General features: G+C 53.5%; 1 protein-coding gene and 1 long non-coding RNA gene across 2 annotated transcripts; one reads left to right on the top strand and one right to left on the bottom strand.

Moving 5' to 3' along the window:
- Window positions 1–7,164: 7,164 nt before the first annotated feature.
- Window positions 7,165–10,398, bottom strand: FEZF2 (FEZ family zinc finger 2). The gene is made up of 5 exons (XM_048315528.1): window positions 9,823–10,398; window positions 8,630–9,471; window positions 8,405–8,539; window positions 8,181–8,313; window positions 7,165–7,750 (listed from the first exon to the last, which is right to left on the bottom strand). The coding sequence occupies exons 2-5, from the start codon at window positions 9,413–9,415 to the stop codon at window positions 7,494–7,496; spliced, it is 1,311 nt and encodes a 436-aa protein (XP_048171485.1). The 5' UTR covers window positions 9,416–9,471; window positions 9,823–10,398; the 3' UTR covers window positions 7,165–7,493.
- Window positions 10,399–12,721: 2,323 nt separating this feature from the next.
- LOC125331603 lies at window positions 12,722–15,883 on the top strand. Its single transcript, XR_007206132.1, has 2 exons — window positions 12,722–14,842; window positions 15,481–15,883. It is a non-coding gene; the product is annotated as an uncharacterized LOC125331603 (long non-coding RNA).
- The last annotated feature ends 4,116 nt before the right edge of the window (window positions 15,884–19,999 follow it).

Here is a 19,999-nt window from a genome sequence, read left to right as displayed (position 1 = left end):
GTTGCATTGTATGTATGAGTTGGATATAAGTTGGTGCCTGCTGCAGCCAGGTGTGAACAGTGAGTAGACCAGTGATAAATACTTTGCTTAGGTATGGTGTTTATTTTCCTCTGACTCTGATATGAAATATCAATCTGCTGAGTGAAGATGAAAATCTCAGAAGTTTACTGCTGAAAAATCTAAATTTAATGAATCCCAGATCGATTATTTGCACTCTTCCTATTGTTTCGTAATAAGTGTGAGCTAAATTACTTCAGATATGTGATTACTAGGAAGAGGTAGAGAGAGATACTTAAACCCTTGCTAAGGAAACAGGTGGGGGAAAATGGTTCTTTAGTACGTCCTCCTGCTGTGTGAAACTCTTTGTCTTTGCTATAAATAGCATTTTTATAGATTTGATTTGGGAATTTGCTACTCCTTTTAAACACAGCTAAAACAGCTCTTGAAAATGCGCTAAGTTGTACCCGCTGTGTATGTAGCCTTCCAGCTGTAGCTTTTACATTTGACTTACTTTGGATACGTCTGTTTTTTAATGCATACAGATAGAAAGTATGCTCACTTCTTCTGATAAGTTTTATCGCTGTGATGATGATCTTAAAAATAAACGTGTGGTGTTCTGTCCCCTCACTCTCAGTCCTATAACCTACCAGAAAACCCTAATAGGCAATGAAATTGTGTGAGACGGTATTTACATCACACTTTTGAAACAGATTCAAGCAGAGCCAGCTGCTGTAAGATTATTTTACAAATCTATTGCAAATTAATAAAAGGACAAAAATTGCCTTCCTTTAGGTAAATTACAGTCTCCTTTACTAATTGCGTAGCTTAAAGCCGCAGTAAATAAGTACCTGCCTCCCTTCAGTGAATGGGAAATGGGAAATGCAATTTTGGTAACCAGACTTGTCTTTCTTTACCCATATACTTCTTATGTGTTCCAATAGCTTCATTGACGGAGCTCTGACTGTTGCTCAATAAAAGCTTCCGGAGGATAATGTGCTCAAGTGAAGTACATGCCGGCAGCTTTGTTCAGCGCGGGCGAACCTGCGCGCTGCGCTCCGCGGCCGCGCTCGCCCCGCGCCCCGCCGGTACGGGGTCTGCCCGAGGGGCAGCGCTGCTTCGAGCCGGGGAAACGCCGAGCCAAGCGACTGTGGGAAAGGGAGAAAGGAGGGGACAAAAAATCTCCAAACAAACCAAACCCCATTTCTCGGTGTTTGGCCGGTGTGAAATGAGCTCGCTGTGGCACGGGGGAGGACAGACGGGTGGCGGTCTGTCGTGATCGGGGCGCGGGGACTGCGCGCCGCCGGGAACAGTGCGCTGGGAGAGGGAACGGGAAGCGCATTGTGTGTGTCCTCCCGCACTCAACGGCGCCGAGATTCCCAGGAAAGCTCTGGGCAGCGGGTTTGATTCCTTGGAAACGCTCGTAATAATGTTAACAGTAAAAAAACATATCCGTAAAATCCTAGGAAAAAGGTTTGTCTATGTAACCTAAAGTGTCGCGGTCCCCAGTCAACTGGAAGCGGTGTTTAGAGGGCGCTTAAACTACTGCCCCGCTTTGCTCTATTTCTCGGACGTTTCTTTGTATTAAGTTTCCGGGTACACTTAGCTTTTTCCTCTATAATTAGCTTTCTTTTCCTGGATTCATTGATAGATACGATAATCCAGTGTTGGTAATATCTCAATTCATTAACATAATGAATCAGAAGGAAGAGGCTGATAATAAATCAGCTTCTATTTGTGTGAAATATCTTGGCAACTGGCAGCAGTGAGGAAGACAGTAGAAGGAGTATCAGACAGTTAACTGGACCTCGGGAACGCGGCTGCAGGAGGTCTCAGGTGCTCTCTGCAGTTTAAACGCCTGAGCCCTTCACAGGACAATCGTGTCCATTGCAGTGGGGCAGCGGCGCTGATGTGGGAAAATACCTGGCTCCCGTGGCCTCGGTCTCCCAAGTGGTTCAATAGCGCACATCCCCGTTGTTTGGGCTCCCCGCCGCCGCTGGCAGAGCAGCCCCACGGGCTAGGACGGGGGCTACCGCTGCTCCCCTCCCTCCCCCCCCCACTGCTGTGGCCCCATTTGTGCGCATTGCCCGCGGTCTGGGGCGGCCTGGAAGGGGCTCCGAGAGGCTCGGCGAAGAGCCGGGAGAGGCGAAGCGGCTCCAGCGAGGTCCCCACTCCTTGTCCCATCGGCTAGGAGTATTTCTGCCCCCGGGTCAGATCTCTTTTAAAGTTTGTCATCAGCGTGCTTCTTCCGCAAACGCAAAGACGGCAAAGATGCAAGTATTTGTAGAAGTCAAGTTTTGTGTTGTTTCGGGCTTGCACACCCAGAATTTTGGGAGCGGACCTTTTCTGTGGTCTGTGTCTGACAGCATTTTGTCCCCGCTGGGGACAATAAGGTGCTTCTGTGACTAAACACGCTCTTACCGGAGTCACCTAAAAGAAGAGTTTAAGATCACTGGTGACTTGAAGCACCCGCACTGAACGGCTCTTTGGGCTCCCTGGGGAGCATGCCCGAGGCTCCCTGAGGGCTGAGCTATATGACGCAGCTTCAACACCTTACGAGGAGAGGCAGCCCGTAAAACAGAGAGCACAGAAGTCTAAATGTACCCTTTTCCTTTTTTTTTTTTTTTTTTTTAATTTTTAATTGAGGACACGTGTTGCCCGTGATTCAATCAATTAAGCAATTGCAGTAAATCGGTGAGATAAATACAAATAACACGAGGCTACGGCTTTGGGCTAGGCAGGGTTAGCAATAAGAGTAGGCTAGGAGTGGGGTTAAAAGTTGGGATAGCGTTACCTGGAGAATCAGGATGTGTGGTAGAAACCAGCTGGTAAGAGCATTTCCTCCTCCCCCTTATGGGTCTTCACTAAGGCCCCGAGGTGATGCTGTTGGTCAGCACAGCACCGTACCTGTGAGAGGACTGGTGAGAAGGTGGGGAGGATGGCAGCAAGGGGGAGGTGGGAGGGCGACTGGTTAGGGCAAAGCTGGCCGTGGTGTGAGGTCTGTGAGCAGGAATCTTCAGGAGAGGAAGGGCATGGGGTGACCGTGTCCCCAGGCAGTAACCCCCCCAGCACCACTGTCCGAGGGGTGGGTGTCTTTCCCTGTTCGTGGCCCCCTCTGCCTGCACAGCCCCAGAGTCTTCCTGTCCCTTGCTATCCCATCTTCATGTGGCTCTCAATGAGTCTAAAGTATTCGGGCAGGCAGCCGGTAGCCCTCGCTGTGGCCGCTGTCGGTGCCGGCTGAAGGGCAACGCCTCCACTGGGACCCGCCGTGCCGTCTTTCCCCTCGGTTGCAGGAGCAGCTGCCTCTGGCCCCTTACTCTCTCCACAGAACTCGGCTGTGGATGGCAATGCAGCCCCGGCTTTCTGAGGGTATCCAGGGTACAAATTTGAGGAGAGAGGCAGGAGGTGTTAGGGAGTGGGCAGGAGCCACACGGTGAGAGCTGGGGAAGGACCGCAAGGACTGGCAGCAAGAGCCCAAAGAACAAAAGTGCCCTGATCGCACGGTGAGGTCCATGAAACCCGTCCCTGGAGGGGACCATCGTGGATGACACGCAGGGGTGGGCTGGCACAGTTGAGGCCCAGCAGGCTTACTTAAAAATCATGCAAATACTTCCGTAAAATGGCTTAAAGCGGCAGAAGGATAAGTCCCGCAGGCACCTGGGCGTCCTGGGGGACACAGCGGTTTCGGAAAGGCATGTGTCAATTTAGCTCTGGTGTTGACTTAAGCGAAAGTGCTTAGCCATTCCTAAACCTAAGTCAATACAGACTTAAGCCAAAATTGTTATTAACGAGCTCTAATCTGATTTAAGAGCCTCCGAGCGAGCCGTGTCTACACGACGCGCGTTGCCTTGCGCTGCGCTCCGCGGTGCCCGGTCCCCCGGGGAGGGGGGTGGGCCGCAGCCGGGGCAGCGGGAGGGGTCGGGCAATGTAGCCCCGGGGAGGAGAAAGGCAGATTTCGGGGAGCGCCGGGCCGCCGTGATTTGGGATGACCGGTGACCACCCTCCGCGGAATAACTTCATTAAACTGTACCGAGCTCGGCTACCCTGGGGCGATTCGGGTCTGTGCAAGCGCCTCCGGCCCGGGGCTGCCGGCCCTCCTCTGCCGTACCCTCCCGGGGCGTAGTGCGAGGGCCAGCAGTTCCGCTCGCTCGGAGAGGGACATGCCAGTGCATTTTTTTCCCCCGTCCCAATGGGGCAGTTGAGCCCTCCACTCCACCCCTCATTGGGGGCCTTTCTTTTCTTCCCCACCAGCTTTGAGCAGCCCTGTTTCAGATTGGCCTTTTTATGTTTGATATAAAGAATAGTTGTTGGCCAATTCCATCTTTTCATCGCTGCTCTTCAGGCCCGGGTCCAAGCGGCTTGTCAGATGCTCATTAACTCCCCCTTTGGCTCTTTCCAGTGTGTCTCCTAAGCTCATTGTGCCAAGAACTAGCGCTTCTTTCTCTTTACATGGCTCCCTTTCTCTGCTCCATCAGGGAGACAAATTACTTTCCAAAAGGGATCGCCAGGGATGGTTTAATGAGAATTTCTCCAGCGCTGGCCGTGGAAATCAATGTAGTTAACATTCGGTGCACTTAATTGGACTTTTCTCTTCTGCCTCCTTCAAAAAAACTCTGAAGCTATCCTGTTAATCTCTCATTTGTAATCAATTGTGTTGACTAAACAAAAGTCTAGGTCGTCCTTTCTTCCTGTCCCAGACAATCCTTTGTTGCCTCTAAATGCCTCATTCTTGAGGGCTCCTGGTCGTGTAGATGGGTCCGATTTTTGACAGTTCATTATTGCGCTTTTGTCCATTTAATCTCCCTCGCTGTGTTTTGCATGTGCATGCCTTAATGAGCTCCGTTGGCAATTAACATGTTTCTAGCAGCAAACTGGTTGCTCAGACGTTTGGAGAGCGGAGTGCAGGGAAAAGGGCAACGCAGCTGCCTGTAGGTTGGTCTCTTCCCGGTGCCCGGCGCGGTGTCGGGACACACCTGGGAGCCGCCCGGTCTCGGGGAAGTGCCGGGCCGGGCCGGGCCGGGCCGAGGGGGGAAGCACGGCGGCGCTGGCACGTCGCTCTCTGCGCGGAGGCACCTCTAACCCTCCCCCTGAGGCACCGGCACCGCTCAATCTGTTGTGTGCGCGGCTGCGGCGCCGGGCGAGGGGTTTTTGTGCGGGTTTTGTGCTATTGAGGCTTGCTGGCAAGAGTGCCGAAGTGTGAGCAGTCGTGGACAGCAGAAACATCTTGTGAGGGAGAAGATAATTGGAGTCTCTGGCGTGTGTGTGTCTGGCAGAGCCGCCCCTCCCCCGCGATCTGCGGCTTGTGTGTGCCGAGATGCGGGGGGGGGTCCAGGGCCGGCCGGTGGCGAGAGCGCTGCCGCGGCCCCTTCCCAGTGCGTCCGAGATCGGGGGGAAGCCGGAGCGACAGCCGGTCCGGGGAGGGCTGCCCACCGCTCGGTGGAGGGGCCAGGTGACCAAGCCCACCAGCGGCGGCCGACACGGCACTTCAGGGTGCCCAGAAGATGCCCTTAGCCGTGACGGGGATGCCCTCCCCCACCAAACGGCTCTGTAAACAACGCCGCTTTTTATAAAAATGCGATAAGAACGCGCTTCCTTAATTCCCTTCCTGGGAGTGGGTTTCGCACTGCTCTCGCCCATCAGGAGAGCTGAGGAAGCAGCCTGCGCGCTGTCTGTAGGGCCCGCAGCCGCGCCTGGCTCCCGCTTTCGGCTCCCGGCTGGCAGCCCAGACTTCTTCCCGGCGCCCGAGGTGCGGAGAAGGCGGCGCTTCCCCCGGACCTGGCAGCGGGACCGGTTCCATGGGCACCACTCGGGATGCGCACGCCCCGCTCCCGTCCTCCGGGACCTTGTCCTGCCACGGCCTCCCCCGGCACAGTGTCCTCCCGGAGAGAGGGGTCCCTCCCGCTGTCCCCGGCCCGTGGGTTGTCCCGCCCCGTCTGTCGCGGCGGCGGGAGAGCCAGACTCGGCTCCTGCCTGTCGGGGGTTGAGCCGCAGTCCCTTCACTTGCGGGGCCGTCCCCCCCCGACAGAGTTTCCGGAGCGGTGACTTATCGGTGACGGGGTTTGCATTTTTTTCCTTTTTAAATTTCCTTTTAATCTAAAATTCTCTGAAATTTTTTTAACAAATTCGGTCATGATCTTTCCCCGCTGCCAGGATCACTGGACATTCTTTTCCGCTCCTCAAACCGTCAAAATGCTATTTCAGACACTGGAAAATGCAAACCCGGAAAACTCTAAAATCGCCCCGTCCCTACAGCGGGAGCGCGGGGCCCGCAGCCCCGGCCCCAGCCCCCAGCCCGCTCCGTGGAGAGCGCGGAACATCGCAGCCTAATAATGAATCCAGAAACCCGGAGCGAGGGGTCGACTCCCGTTCCTGCGCTCGGCGGCGAGCTGTGCTCGTCCTCGCCTCCCCCTATTTAACCACTCAGTTAAGAGGAGAAAGGTGAGCTCCCCATTACGCCGTCCCCAGGCATTTCGGTGCCTCTCTCGTTCCCCTCTTCATTGGCAAGCCCGGCCCGAGCAGCACGCACACGGCCCGGCCGCCTCAATCTCCTTTCTCTGTTAGAATAATATTGTTCCTAACGACGTGGCCGGAATAGACACTTGCGTATTAAAAGTGGGAGGGGGGGGGGGGGGGGGGGGGAAGATGAGAAGGGAATATTTAGTGTAATCCAAGTGGTTGATTATCCATATTCTGATCAAAAAGAGTTTATGAGGCCTGCTGGGAGTGATTAGATTAATGTAATGTGGTTTGAAGGGTCTGTGTTTTCTCTCTTAATTTGGGTCATTACTTGGAAAGCAAGCGTGAGATCATTTTATCTGCATGCAAGGAAAGATAGTCATTCAGGAGTGGTTTAAACGCCGTAATAAACCGACCCCGAAAAGCGGCGCTGGGAAACTCCGAGCCACCCTTCGAGCTGCCAGTCGGGGCCGCGCAGCCCCGCCGGGGGTCCTGCAAGGGCTCTGCCCCCGTTCCGGGGGGCGACAGCAGGCCTCCGAAGCTGCCCGGCTCCCTCCCGCCCTCGTTTTGCTCCTCTGATGCTCGCGGCGCTCGGCGGACCCTGAAGCGGCAGGGCCCGGCTCCCGCAGCTCCTGCAAGCCGCGTTCACAGGGGAGATAGCGCCGTGCAGCCCGGTCCCCACTCGGGCCGGGGCTCAGGTGGGAAATGAGACACCTGCGAAGGGCCGGTTTATTGTCCCATGATAGATATAGATATATTCCTCACTTATTCGAGCGTACATTTAAAATGGAGATTTACAGACACGTATAAAGAGCGCTGTCCGGGCGCCGGGCGGGGGGCGGCCAGCCCGGCCCGTCCTGGCCCGCTCCGGCGGCGCATCGCGCCATTAAATAAGATTCCTCTTATATACAACTGCGGCTCGGGGTCGCTTGCTACCGGCGGCTGAGCTCGCTGGGGAAAAGACAGAGAAGCGAAGGCTGTTTTGGATAAATAGTGCTGGCCTGGTGGAGCGGGTCTGAGTGCGGCGGCGCGCCGGGCCCTTAGCTCTGCCCGCTGCGCCCAGGGTCCCGCGGCGGAGGAGCGCTGGAGACGCTGTCGTGCAACTTTCGGACGTGCTTCTTTAAATCAAAGTTTCTGCAAAATCCTTTCCCGCAAGTGACACACGTAAAGGGCTTCTTGTCATTGTGGGTGTGCATGTGGAAAGTCAAGTTATAAATCTGGTGGAAGGCTTTGTTGCAAATGGTGCACTTGTACTGCTTCTCTCCGCTGTGGGTCAGCTTGTGGTTCTTGTAGTTGCCTGGGACGGAGGAAAAAGATGGAAAAGGGGGTTACCCGAGGGTGCCCGGGCCGCACGGTGTACAGGTAAGGGGGGGGGAATTAGGAAGTGTCTCCCCCCCGCACCCCCGTCCCACTTGTCAAACTCGGTCCGCATCAGCGCGGAGCAGCGCGCAACTGGCATGGCAGAAATGAGAGGCAGGGTCAACCCGGTGACCCGCGGCAAACAGAGGGCTCTGGATTAGGACCAAGGCCCGGTACCTTTCATTTTAAAAGCATTTAGGGGGAACCGTCAGCAGTGCCCGGCGGTGCGGCCCGGCTTAGAGGAAAAGTAATTGGGAGTGGCGGCGGCTCTGCCTGCGCCCCTCGCTTCCCCCAGTCGGGCAGGGTTCGCCGCGTTTAATCCCCGCTAATGATGGGCGAGGGCCCCGGCGCGTCCCGGCTCAGCTCACCTTTCTGGTGGAAGCCCTTGCCGCAGAACTCGCAGACGAAGGGCTTGTAGCCGGCGTGGATGCGGATGTGAGTGTTCAGCGTGGAGCTCCTGTTGAACGCCTTTCCGCACTGGTTGCACTTGTGGGGTTTCTCCTGCACCGGGGTGCGAGAGGCCCGTCAGTGGGGGCTGCGCGGAGAGCAGGGGCGGCCGCCGCCTCCCACACCCCGGCTGCCCCCCACCTACCTGGGTGTGGATGATTTTGTGCCGGCACAGGGTGCTGGCCTGGCGAAAGCCTTTCCCGCAGACCTTGCAGACGAAAGGCCGGGCCCCCGTGTGCACCGGCATGTGGCGGGTGAGGTTGTAGTGCGCGTTGAACACCTGCGGGAAAGCGCCGGAAAGGCGAGGTCAGGCACGGCCCCGCCGTCGCCGCCCCCGGCCCCCCCCACCCGATGCCGGCGCCCCGCTTACCTTGCCGCAGACCTCGCAGGTAAAGTTTTTGGGCTTGCCCTCCGCCGCCCCGCCGCCGCCGCCCCCCATCTTGGCGTGGCCCTTGGGGTGGCCGCCGCGCTCCACCGCCGCCACCTCCTTCATCACCTGGTCCAGGTGTCCCGGCAGCCGCTCCTTGTGGGCAAAGGGAGTCGGCGGCGGCAGCTTCTCGGCCGCCAGCCCTGCCAGCTTGGCATTCTCCAGCAGGAAAAGCTTCTGGTGGGCCGAGAGCCCCCCCGGCGGCGGGGCGCCCAGCAGGCCGGCCGGGAAGAGCTGTCCGTGCAGGAGGTCGGCCGGGTGGTACGCGGCGTCCAGGTAGTTGAAGTAGTAGAGGGAGCGGGGGGCTGCCGGAACGGCCCCTGCCTGGTGGATGACCTGCGGCTTGATGAGCCGGCCGCTGGGCTGGCCCAGGGCGAGCTCTGCCTTGCAGCAGACGCCGCAGTTGGCTTTGCAGAGCCCCGCACCGCCCCGCAGGCTGTTCTTCCACAGCTCCGAGTAGCTGAGAGTCTTGGAGGGCAGTTCGTAGCCCAGCGACGGGATAGGGATCACGCAGGGCAGAGGCGAGCACAGGCTCAGCGGCTTCTTGCCTGGCTCCAGCCCCGGCCCGCCGTGCCGCTCCTCGAAGGCCGGCTTGGGCTCCGACGTCTTTGCCATGATCCGCTCGATGGAGAAGGCCAGGGTCTTTGAGGGGTTAGCGGTGGCGGCCCTGCCGTCGTGCCGGGGGCAGGAAGAAGGCATGACCGTCTCCAGCGACCCCGGGCTCGCCATGTCGCTCCGCCGTGCGGAAACTTGGTGTGAGCAGCGACTCTCTCCCGCTCTCGGCTCTGCATTCCAGAAAAGCCAGGAGACAAATCAATTTAATAAGCACCTTGTTCTCCCCCCACCCCACCCCCCACGGGCACCCCCTCCCTATTTATATTCAAATGAACATATTCAAGAACAATGGCACGTAGGGTACCAGATTACTGCTCATTAAGCGGAACACGCTAAAGTAACATGCAAGCTAGACCTTGTTAGTATTTAAAAAAAAAAAAAAAAGGAAAGAAAAAGAAAAACCTCCCCCAGCCCAATGCCACCCAGCCCAGCCCCACCGATGGCCACTGTCCGGGAAATGCGGGAGGAGGGGTGGGGGGGGCATGGCGAGGGGCGGCGGGGCTCGCCTTGGGACCACTTACCTTTGCCCAGCGCCGGCGAGACTCATCCAAGCAGCGCAGTGTGGTCACAGTCACATTTTGATAGCAAACATCTTCCTGAGCGTCAGATCACGGTCTCGTACATTTAAAGCTGACATCATATGAAGTCACTTTGAGCAGAATGACACGGGGATGCCACCATGGATCTTCCCCAAGCCGAGGCGCCGGGCTGGAGCGCGGTGGGTTGGGGCAGAGAGAGGAAGACGAGCCCCCCCCTCCACGCACGATTTCCTTCCAGTTTAAGACGCACAAATCGCTCGTGTGCGAGCTGGGTTTTTCCTCTCTCTCTCCCTTCTTAAAAAGCAACTTGCAAAGCAGAGGAATCGTTTTGCATGTGGCAAATTAGAAGGCAAGTGCGATTCACAAGTTGGGTGGAAAAGAGTGCTCCAGTTCTTGCTGGGGTTAGAAGAGCCACTCCGAGTGAGCGTGCGGAATTTTTTTCTTCATCTTCCTTTTTTTTTTTTTTTTTTTAAGAAGGGGGAGAATGATTTTTTTTTTTTTCTAAAGCATCTACCACGCAACCATGCTCGAGTTATTTTGGCAACCCATCTGCAATCAGCTCCGTTGCAACCGAGCTGGAAGATAATTAATAAATTGTCACTTATCTGCGAGCCTCTCCAGCATGTATAAATTAATAGCCAACCCATTAATTAGGACAGTGCATTAATGTTAATTAAACTAAGTTTAATTCCAACCCTCTCCCCTCTCGGGGTAGCTGGTGATTAGCCTTAAATAAATGGGGAGGGATTCGTGTCCAGGACTCGATTTCGCTGCTGAAAAAAAAATTAAAATAATAATAAAAAAGACCTATGTTCAGCGAAGGGAAGTTCTGCAAGTTCACCCCCTAAAGGTGCCCGCTGCCCCGGGGGCACCCGGCGACTCTCCCTTGCCCTTCTAGCCCTTGTCCTGCTCGCCCCCGCCCGCCGCACTTTCTTCTTCCCCCTTTCCCCCGTTTCCCCCCCCGCCCCCCCAGATAGGCGACGCTACATTATAGCGCCTGGATGCCGGGGTTTCTTTCCTTCCTCTCTCTAATTAAAACGCCGTGATGCGGGAGGGGAGGATTTGCAGAAACCTCAGATGCGAGGACACGGTAATTGAGAGAGTCCCGCGTCCACCTGTTTGGGGGGGGGAGGGGAGGGCCGGCTGCAGAGCAGCACCCCCCGGCTCTGATTAGCCGCCCCGTCCCTCGCCGGGGCTATTCAGCCGAACCAATTTTCCCCCGGCGATTCAGGGCGCTCAATTCTCTTTCACTTGTAGCCACTATAGCGCTGCGTGGAACCTGGTTTTGTGTGTTTCTAAAATAAAGGGGAGGATTATCCGGGGGAGAGGGGGGGAGCGAAGGGTTTAGATTGAGCCTGGCCAGAGGTAAAGCAAGCAATGAAAAGGCCCCTATATATTTTTTTTTCCGCCTCCCTCGCGCGCCTAAGAAAGTTTAGAGGAATTCGGGGGTTTTGTGCGGTGCTGACAAAGCCGCGCCTCCTCTCCCCGCCAGGGCAGCTCGCCGTCGGCTGTTTGCAGACAGGCTTTTTCACCTGCGAACCACAACACGCTCCAGAAACAAACTTTAAAAGCGGCGGGCGCCCCGGGCTGCCTGCGGGCAGAGGGGAGCGCCCAGCCCCGGGTGACACCCCGCCTGGAGCATCAGGTGTTGGCGTCCGCCCAGCCCTGCCTGCCCGGATCTGACGGGTCAGCGTGCAAGGGAGCGAGGGAACCGTCCCGCTTCTGGGGGAGAGGCTGGGACGGGACCACGGAGAACCACAGGAGCTGTGCTCGGTGTCTGGGCTGTGGGAGAGCCCGGCTGAGCCCCGGGGAGGCGCGCCGTGCTTGAGCAGCGCTGCCCGCCCAGCCCGCGCCTCCTCCGGGCAGCGGGAGCGGGCAGGCGGCGGCTGGGCTGAGCTCTGCTCGCTCCCGGGGCTCGCGGGCTTTAGCGAAGTATTTAATTAGCCTCCACAAACTTCTTTTCCTCGCCTGCAGATTATACTGAGTGGAGGGTTGGGAACTATTTTACACCTTGCCACTCACATGTTAATTAATCTCTATCTAACCCTAATTGCAGTTTATTCAAGCACCGCTCAAACAGCTCACCCACACAATAAACACTGGGGCTGCTTTTATCCATATTACTCCCCGCTCACACGTTGAGTAATTAACTCCAGTACCAACTAATAGTGCAAACAAATATTTTCTGTAAACGAGATGATTTCGGGCAGGATAAAAGAAGGGCTGCGGAGCCGGGGCCGGGAGCTCGCTGCCAGCTTCCCCGAGCCGCCCTCGTCCTTGCCCGGGTGTTTGCTGAATCGGGTCTCTCCCTCTTTCCCTCCCTCCCTGGCCAAGGGGACGACTGCGGGCTTGCTACTCCGCATCCACCGCCCTGCTCGGGGCAGCGGGTCCCGCAGGCCTCGAGGTTCCCGGGGGCGAGGAGGGGTGGTGGGGGGCTTGCGGAGCCCCGGGGCTGCCTCCTTCCTGCAGCCCGGAGAAGCTCCCGTGTATCCCGAGGCCGGGTACCGGCTTGGGCCGTGCCGCTGTCTCCCGGCCGGCTCGAAACCGGGTGCCGCACGCCTTACGCATCAGGGCGTTGAGATCCCAGTTAAGACCCGGGCATCAGAGCTCAGTATTTTAATTTAAATCGCAGGTTTAGGCACAGCTGGAGGCCGTCTCTATCGATTCGACTTCTGCTGTTCTGGCGAACATATTACAACTGACTGACTTTGAGACAGCTGCCCTAGCCCCGTTGCCTGCCCACCACCGAGCCCGAGCCCCTCTGCTCCCGGAGTGCCAAGCGGGGCGGGGGGTGGGTCGGGGGGGGGGGTCGAGCGGCCCAGCCCGGCTTCGGGAGGCAGGAGCGTCTGCACGTCGGGCGCGCAGCGGGCTCCCGGCTCGGCCCCGCAGCGGGCTCCCGGCTCGGGCCCGCGTTCCGCATCCCCCGTGGAGGCAGTTCTCCCGTGGGGTTTTAATCCTTCACCCCCGGCATTTGGAGGGAGAAATGGTTTGCATATTTTTCCCAATAAGGCGCACGCCGCAAAGACTTTCCCACTGCGGACGCGATCGCTCCTACGGTTATTTTTACGCCGCTGCCTCCCCAGAAAAACGAGTGCGGTGCCCGGGCAGGCCGGGCCGGAGCCATGCGGGACACGCAGGGTCACCCGCGGCTTCTCTAGCGCCCGCTCCTCTCGGCGGTCCCGTACGCTCCCGGCAGTCCCAGCCCCAAACGCTCCCCGGCCGCTGACATCGAAAACCGGCGGGGGTTCCCCTTTCGCTCTTGGACGGCCAGACCCTGTTGGTGAGGGACTCCCGGGGACGCGTCCCGGGTGGGTCCCAGGCGGGCGGGAGCGCAGGGCCCCGCAGGTCCGGCCCAGCTCCCCACGTCCGTCGGGCCGCCTCCGCCCGGGCAGCCGGCACTGGGCATTTCTGGTCTACTGGAAGATAACTTAGGATCCTCCTAGTTATTTAACTTGGCAGCTGCTTAAACTCCACAGTGGAAGCTGCCGAAAGTTATTAGCGTTATGCTTCAATCTCCCCGAAATGGTGGCTTTTATTTCTATGCTGCTTTGCTTTCTATAGGTATTTTTCTAAATACTTTTTTCCCAATTTTTTTTTCCTTATAATTTTTTAATAGAAGGTGATGGACTGCCGGGTGAGCCACCAGCCCAGGCACTTAGGATCGGGCTGTCTTTGTAAGCCAGGGTGGGGGAGCAGCTTTTTCTGTGGCTTTGCAGCTTTTTCAAAGGTGCGCTGGAGAGGCCCACGGCTGGGCTGGGAGGAGGGCTGGGCTGCGGAGCTGCCCGGCCCTGGCCCCACCGTGCTGGATTTGGGTCTGTCTCCATACAAGGCAGTAATTACGACCTGAAAGGGTCAGCCCAGGGATGCTCCCAAGGTGTTTGGTCGCAGGTCGGTTTGCAATGGTCAGAGACAGACACTGTTTGAACAAATTAATGAGCGACGAACAGAGAAGTCAGGGTAGCAAAGTTTGGGGCAGGGATGAAGCGAGGGTTGTTACCCACGTGAATCTTTCCCGTTATTCCTTAAACCGCAATACTTTGTACAACGGGAGCAGTACCCCTGCAGTACTGTGTGCCTTAGTTCCCATGGGCAGTCCATCCTATCCTGCAGGGCCCATAGCATCGGTAGGGTGACCCTGCTGCCCTGTCACCCAACGGAGACTGCCACACTGGGGCAGGGGTAGTGCCTGGCAAGGCCACCTTGGATGGAGCAGAGGCTTTGAGACCCTCCAGAATATTTTTTGCATCCCTTTTATTGAGTTATGTACGTTCCTGCCTATCTCTAGGCAGATAATTTTATTTTGTATTTTCGGATTTTTTTTTTTTTTAATTAGGGACCTAAGTTTTTGGACCACTGTACAGATCCCAGAGGACCTGTAGTTAGTAGGGATTTTGGAAGCAAACTGGCTCAGAGTCCTTGCATGGCTGTGCTGGTCTACTCTGTCAGTGATGGCAGGAGTAGAAAACATCGATGTTTTCAACCTGAATTCAGTTTTAAAAGCTGGTATCTGACCTGCTTCTAAAGCTGTTTGAAATCTAGTCCCACTGCAGAGCAACTGGCAGGGCACTGTGGCAGGAGCTGCACAGAGTGCCTCGATGACAATCAAATGGGCTTATGTAATTCTAAAAATGGCAACTCCTTACTTGCCACATCTCTTTCTGTCTATGCGGAGAGTCCTGCAGAGCTGCCAAACAGAAGCAATTGAATGAACTCTTTTCCCGGCTCATTCCTTCTTCCGCAGCTCAGAGAAAGTGAGCCAGAGCTTATTCTAGTTTGCCTGTCAACAGGAATGGTAACTAACGGTTCGATCCCAGCCAGGCTTTATGCCCCAAAAACGCTGCCTGCCTGCCTGCCTGTGAGGAGCGGAGAGAGACATCATGAGGGAAATCTAGTTCCTGGTGTGAGACTGGTCTAGCCCAGGAGGCAGGCGAGGAGTCGGTGGAATCCACACCATATCCAAAGCCAACCTGGCCAATAAGGCAAGGAAGAAACTGTTGAAAGGGTGAGCTGCTATTCTTCATCTTTATTGTCGGAAATAGTCATCCTTCGTGTTGCAGTAATGGAGCAATGCTGCGTTTCATTTCTGAACACTGAAACTGAAAGATGTTCCTTCCTAATGTTTTGAAATGTTGTACTTTTTTGTTTTGAAAGAGTGGGAGCTTTTAAGTTTTTCTGGGTTTGTAGGGGTTTTTTCCCCTTATTTTCTATTTAGGAGAAAAGGTGGGAGGAAGTAGAGAAGGAGAATATAATAGGGAGATGGCCTTGTTCTCACTTTCCTACTAAAAACGTTTCAGGAAAAGGAGCAAAAAGCAGTGAAAATGGGTAGAAGCCCACTTCAGTTTTGTGTTCCTATTCCTTCCCTTTTTTTTGCTTGAAAGAAGGATGGCCAAAAAAGTAAGTGGGACAAACTCCATGTGTTTTGAATTATTCTCCCTTTAATGAGATAGAAAAACATCTCCTTTTTGAAATTACTTGCTTTTTCAATGAAGAAAACCAAACAGAGAAAAAATCTTTTCAAAACCAGTCTTTCCACTGTCGTTTTGCCACTCACTCCTCACTCGGTATTGTCCAGTCTTTCTGGCTATGCTATGTTAGGTTGTTTGAGATTTGTATTTGCCATTGTTTAAACTGTTGTCACAGGTGTCCCCATCTGCTGCAGAGCTGGACTCCAAGTGGAGTGGTATGGAGGTGGCAGCGGATGGCAGCATGTTGTCCCCTTCCTCTGGGGTGTGTGGGACTGGCTGGACTGCAGCGTTCCTGTCCCTCATGGTAGCTAAGTCAGAGAGAGCCTGGCAAGACTCCCAGATTGACGAGTGAAAGTGCTGCTGTGCTGCTTGGGCACAAGAAAAGGGCTGATTTAATTCCAGAAGACATGATCTAGAAGAACCACAAAACATCCCCTCAACAATGAGAACCCAAACTAAAAATCCAGACCTCGTTACTGGAGGAAAAAACTTCAATGCACAACCCAAGTATTTCCTGAATGTTCAAGAATACCCAGAACTTATGTAAAAATAAATGATAATTTATTGATTTGATTTAATTTTGACCCTAGCTTGTGATTTTGGGGTGGGGCTGGAGATAGTTTGACTATTTCCGACAATAAAGATGAAGATGAGTTGTGAGAAAAGCCCGGGCAAGTCATCAGCCCTGGGGCACAGAGGAGCTGCTTCAGCTCCTCCTCACAAAACACAGAGCACTGCAGAGCCCACCAAGAGCTCTGAGACTTCTTGGGTGTGGAGGACCTCACCAGGGTAACTGTTTCTCCATGGGGAGCTCTAGGCTTTTGGTCCCACAGTCCATGGATGAGGCTGGTGTTCCGTGGCCACGGCCAGTTTGTGTTGGAGGGACTGGCTCATCAATTCCTGGTTATACACCAAGCAGATGACCAAGGGTAGATCTGTCATGGTGAGCATTAGCTGTCCCTGGTTGGTCATCCTTCCTGTCCCCATTGGGCTGTGCTACTGGTTGACTCCCAGAACTGCTGAACACGGCTATGGGACATGTTCCTGTCCCTGATGTGAGGGTCTGGATGGGCTTAGAGGCTGCCGCGTGCTCTGCCTCTGATGTAAAACCAAACCTGCAATCTTTGCCTGTTTAGCTGGATAGAAAAATACCTTCCCTGTTATCAGAGTTCATCACCATGTTCACTTCTAGTCTTTGAGCTATTTATCTCCTCCTACCTCCCTTCCAGTGCAGGCTTCCCCTCTCCAGCTGACAGCCTGGGACAGCCCTGACATCAGCTGCTTGTGGAGCTCTCTGTGCAGAAAGCCAGTCCTAAACGGTGTGGCCTTTGTTCACCCCAGCTGTCGAATCCTCCAGGATCTGCAACAAGTCCTCATTTTACAAAGCCCATCTTGACAGTCCCCAGTCTGATCTGACCACCTGGTTTGTTTTTGAATCGAGCACTTGAGTCATAACATTTCTGTTTATTTCAACAACTGTATTCCTTGCATAGGAAATGAGCCAAGATGATCTAAGGCAGGGATAGCAAAGCATGCCATGGTTGTAATTGCTTTTGCTCTCCCAATATAAAATTTTACCATATAATCAAAACCTTATTTTTGTAGTACTGGACTCTGCTATTGACTTAATCTTCTTATGTGCTCCTATTATTCTAGTGATTTCATCGTTGTATGTTGATTTTAATCTTTTGATCTCCATATTAGCTACTGCCTGCAACTAATTTGTTGCTCAATGTTTTTCTTTGTTTTGACCTGTGAGGCATTTTCCTCATGGCACACAACTCTGCTGGCAGATTGCATATAATCTCTGCACTTTTTTTCTCTCATATTTTGCCTAGTTACAACAAATGTGGATTTACAACTTGAAATGGAATATGTATCTTTTAGAAAGGCTGAGGAAAATATTACTTCAGATTTAGCTTGAGAGCCTAAACGTGTTTGATTAAAGGAAATATCATGGAATACATCTTACCAGAGAGAGGTGTCACACAGGCTTTTTTTAGTCCAGAGAGTTCATGATGGGTGAAAACTGCAATAATTATATGCAGTTGGGATCAAAGAGTTCTGAAAGCAGTGCTAGATCTGAGATGAAGAGGGCTGGGTTTTGTGAATGGCTCAAAGGACTCCCCTAGCTGAGCTTGGTTTGATACAACGGTGGCTCTGTTGAATCCTGGCAACATGGAGCAGGTTTTTGAACAAATACTGGTGATGGAAGTGCAGAGTTGTGAACTTCACAGCCAACGTGCAGAGATTGACATACGGCTCAGCTGCATTTTGGTTGGCCATTAGACAGCAGCTTTTCCCCTTGGTAGTTGATGGTTTAACCTGTGCTGATTTATCATGTGCTTTGTTTGCATTCGCTTTTTCTTTTAAAGCTTAGAGAAATAATTTTTGCCTTAGGTTTGCTGTGACTTTTTAAAAAGAACACAGCCTGAACATTGGCAAAATCATCTTTGCTTTGTTGCGTGCCTGTTTATGTTTCTGAACACAAATTGTCTTCTAATATTTTTGACGTTTTGGTCACTAGAAAGGCAGAAAAGCAATTTCTAAGATGCCTATGGGCCAGAAGACATGCATTACAGCAGAGGGGAAAGAATCTGTTAGTTGCTGAAATATAAAACAAATTGGATGAACAGCTGCTGACACTTGTCAGTCAAATAGTTGATAGCATTTTCAGTCTCCATGCCACATGCTTTAAGTAAGTCTGTCAAAAAAAGGATATTTTCGCTGGACTTCCCTGTAAATATGAGAGAAGTTTTGGCCTGATCTATCATTTAAAATTTTGCTGGCAGAAGAATGAAATTTTCCTCTTTTCCCCAAATGGATTGACATAACTGTACTGGCAGATTCTTCATCTAGGTGCAGTTGTACTGGCAGAAAGTCCTTTGACTGTTGGAGCTCATTCCATCACAGCAATGGGTTGAAGTGAACCAGCAACAGATCTTTGCATTCCTTGGCCATGTTTGCCAGCACTCCCATCTACCCACAAGCCCTTTTAGGTGCTGCCAAAGGTGTAGCTTTGCTCTGCAGGAGCTGAGCCCTGTCCAGACTGTAATCTGTGGCCAGGAGGGATTTGAACCCAGATTGATATTTTTCAGGCAAAACCAAACAATTTTGGATTTGATGTTTCTGCAGGACTGACCCGAGGTGGCTCTTCCCACCCCTGGTACCACAGTGCAGCACCCATTTAGGAAAGGGTTGGGCTGCCAGCACCCCCCTAGCCACATGCAGGGTTAAAAGCAGTGGGGATCAGGGTGCAGTGCACTCCTTTGCTCAGCCACAGGCTGCAGGCTCTGGAATGGGAGGTTAAATGCTGCCTTGCAGCAATGCTTGTATGCGAGATCTTCTCCCTCCTTACACTAAAGTACATAACCTGAAGCTCATCTTTTGGGTCCAAATGCCTGAAAAACAGTGAGTTGGCTAATGCTTCCCTGTTCTGTGGTGAAGCCTCAGGGCTGTGGAGTCACTGGGGTGCTTTATTGGGGTTTGAGGACACAAAAAGCTGTCACAGGCCATAGGGTTACTGCTCATGACAGAGGCACTCAAGGGTGTCCAATTGCTGCTGTTTCAGGGCGGTACCGATGTGCATTAGCAATGCACAGCCAAGGAGCATCTCCTGAAGGCTGCACCCACACTCTCTCATTCAAAAAACTGAGCAGGGCTCACTATTTTGAAAGGTGGCAGGTGGAAGTGGGCTGTGTTTTTACCCAATAAATATTTTGTGTTTAAAAAAACAAGGGGAGACATTTCCAGAGCAGAATCAAGCTATTTCTCTAGCTCTGCTCTGCCTGACTGGGAACAGAACTATAAATTTGGGTGTCCTTCAGTACTCTTTGCTACCAGCCTTGTGACCACCCCAGTAAGGCTTTCCCAAGGCTTCCTCTTGGAGCTGTTGTCCTTCACATAAATATTTGGGACAGCTGAGGGAGAGGATAATAAAGAGGCATGAACACGTGTGTGCATCAGTATGTGTATGGGTGTCAAGTGGGTCTCAACCACCTAGAAAGAAGGGACCAGGTGATGCTTGCAGTTTGTTCCTTGCTTTGTATCTTGTGAGACTTGCTTTGTCAGGAAAGTCCTGGGAGGGCTTCAGGGTGGGATTGAAGGCTCCAAGCATAATGAGGTCAAGGAATAGATGTTTTTTGTGCGCATCCCAGTGACAAACATGCAGAGGCATCTGAACTGGTTTTGATAGACTCTGTATGACTTAAACACTCAACACTTAAACACTTAAACACTCTACTATCCCAGTTCCTCTGCTGACTCCGGGCCAAGTAGTTGCACATATGAAGGGTGGGTAAGAAGAGGGAAAAGCTTCCTGTGTCAGTGGTCACAAAACCAGATACCTGCCTAAGTCTTCAGAAGTAGCTTTTTCTGGCAATGCTTCCCTCTTACCAGCAGCACAGAGCAAGACAAAAATCAAGTCAGCTGGGCTACAGTCAGGGCTCAAAATTTGTCTATTCTGGTGCATCAGATGGCTTCTCAACATGTAAATGTGCTAAATGTGCACATCCACTGCCCATTCCTGCTAATGCCCCTGTTCCAAGGGGGTGGTGTATGTAGGACACCTGGGAAAGGTGGATGCTAAATGTGTAGGGTGTGGCCAGCCAGGTGGGGCTACACAGCACCTCCACAGCCAGATGCTAAACTCTGAACCAGAGGGAAGGGACCCAAAAATCCAGCACTGCAGGTGA

This window comes from Corvus hawaiiensis, chromosome 11 (assembly GCF_020740725.1).
Source record: "Corvus hawaiiensis isolate bCorHaw1 chromosome 11, bCorHaw1.pri.cur, whole genome shotgun sequence".
Classification (NCBI taxonomy): Eukaryota; Metazoa; Chordata; class Aves; order Passeriformes; family Corvidae; genus Corvus; species Corvus hawaiiensis.
Note: the sequence above shows the minus strand (reverse complement) of the source record. Positions and strands in the feature narration are given on the sequence as shown.

Excerpts from the sequence above, each read along its gene's own strand:
- FEZF2 (XM_048315528.1), bottom strand. The coding sequence starts at position 9,415 with ATGGCGAGCCCGGGGTCGCTGGAGACGGTCATGCCTTCTTCCTGCCCC. Across the intron at positions 8,540-8,629 it reads CCTGCGAGGTCTGCGGCAAG|GTGTTCAACGCGCACTACAA; the intron begins GTAAGCGGGGCG and ends GCTTTCCCGCAG. Across the intron at positions 7,751-8,180 it reads CAAGGGCTTCCACCAGAAAG|GCAACTACAAGAACCACAAG; the intron begins GTGAGCTGAGCC and ends CCTCCGTCCCAG.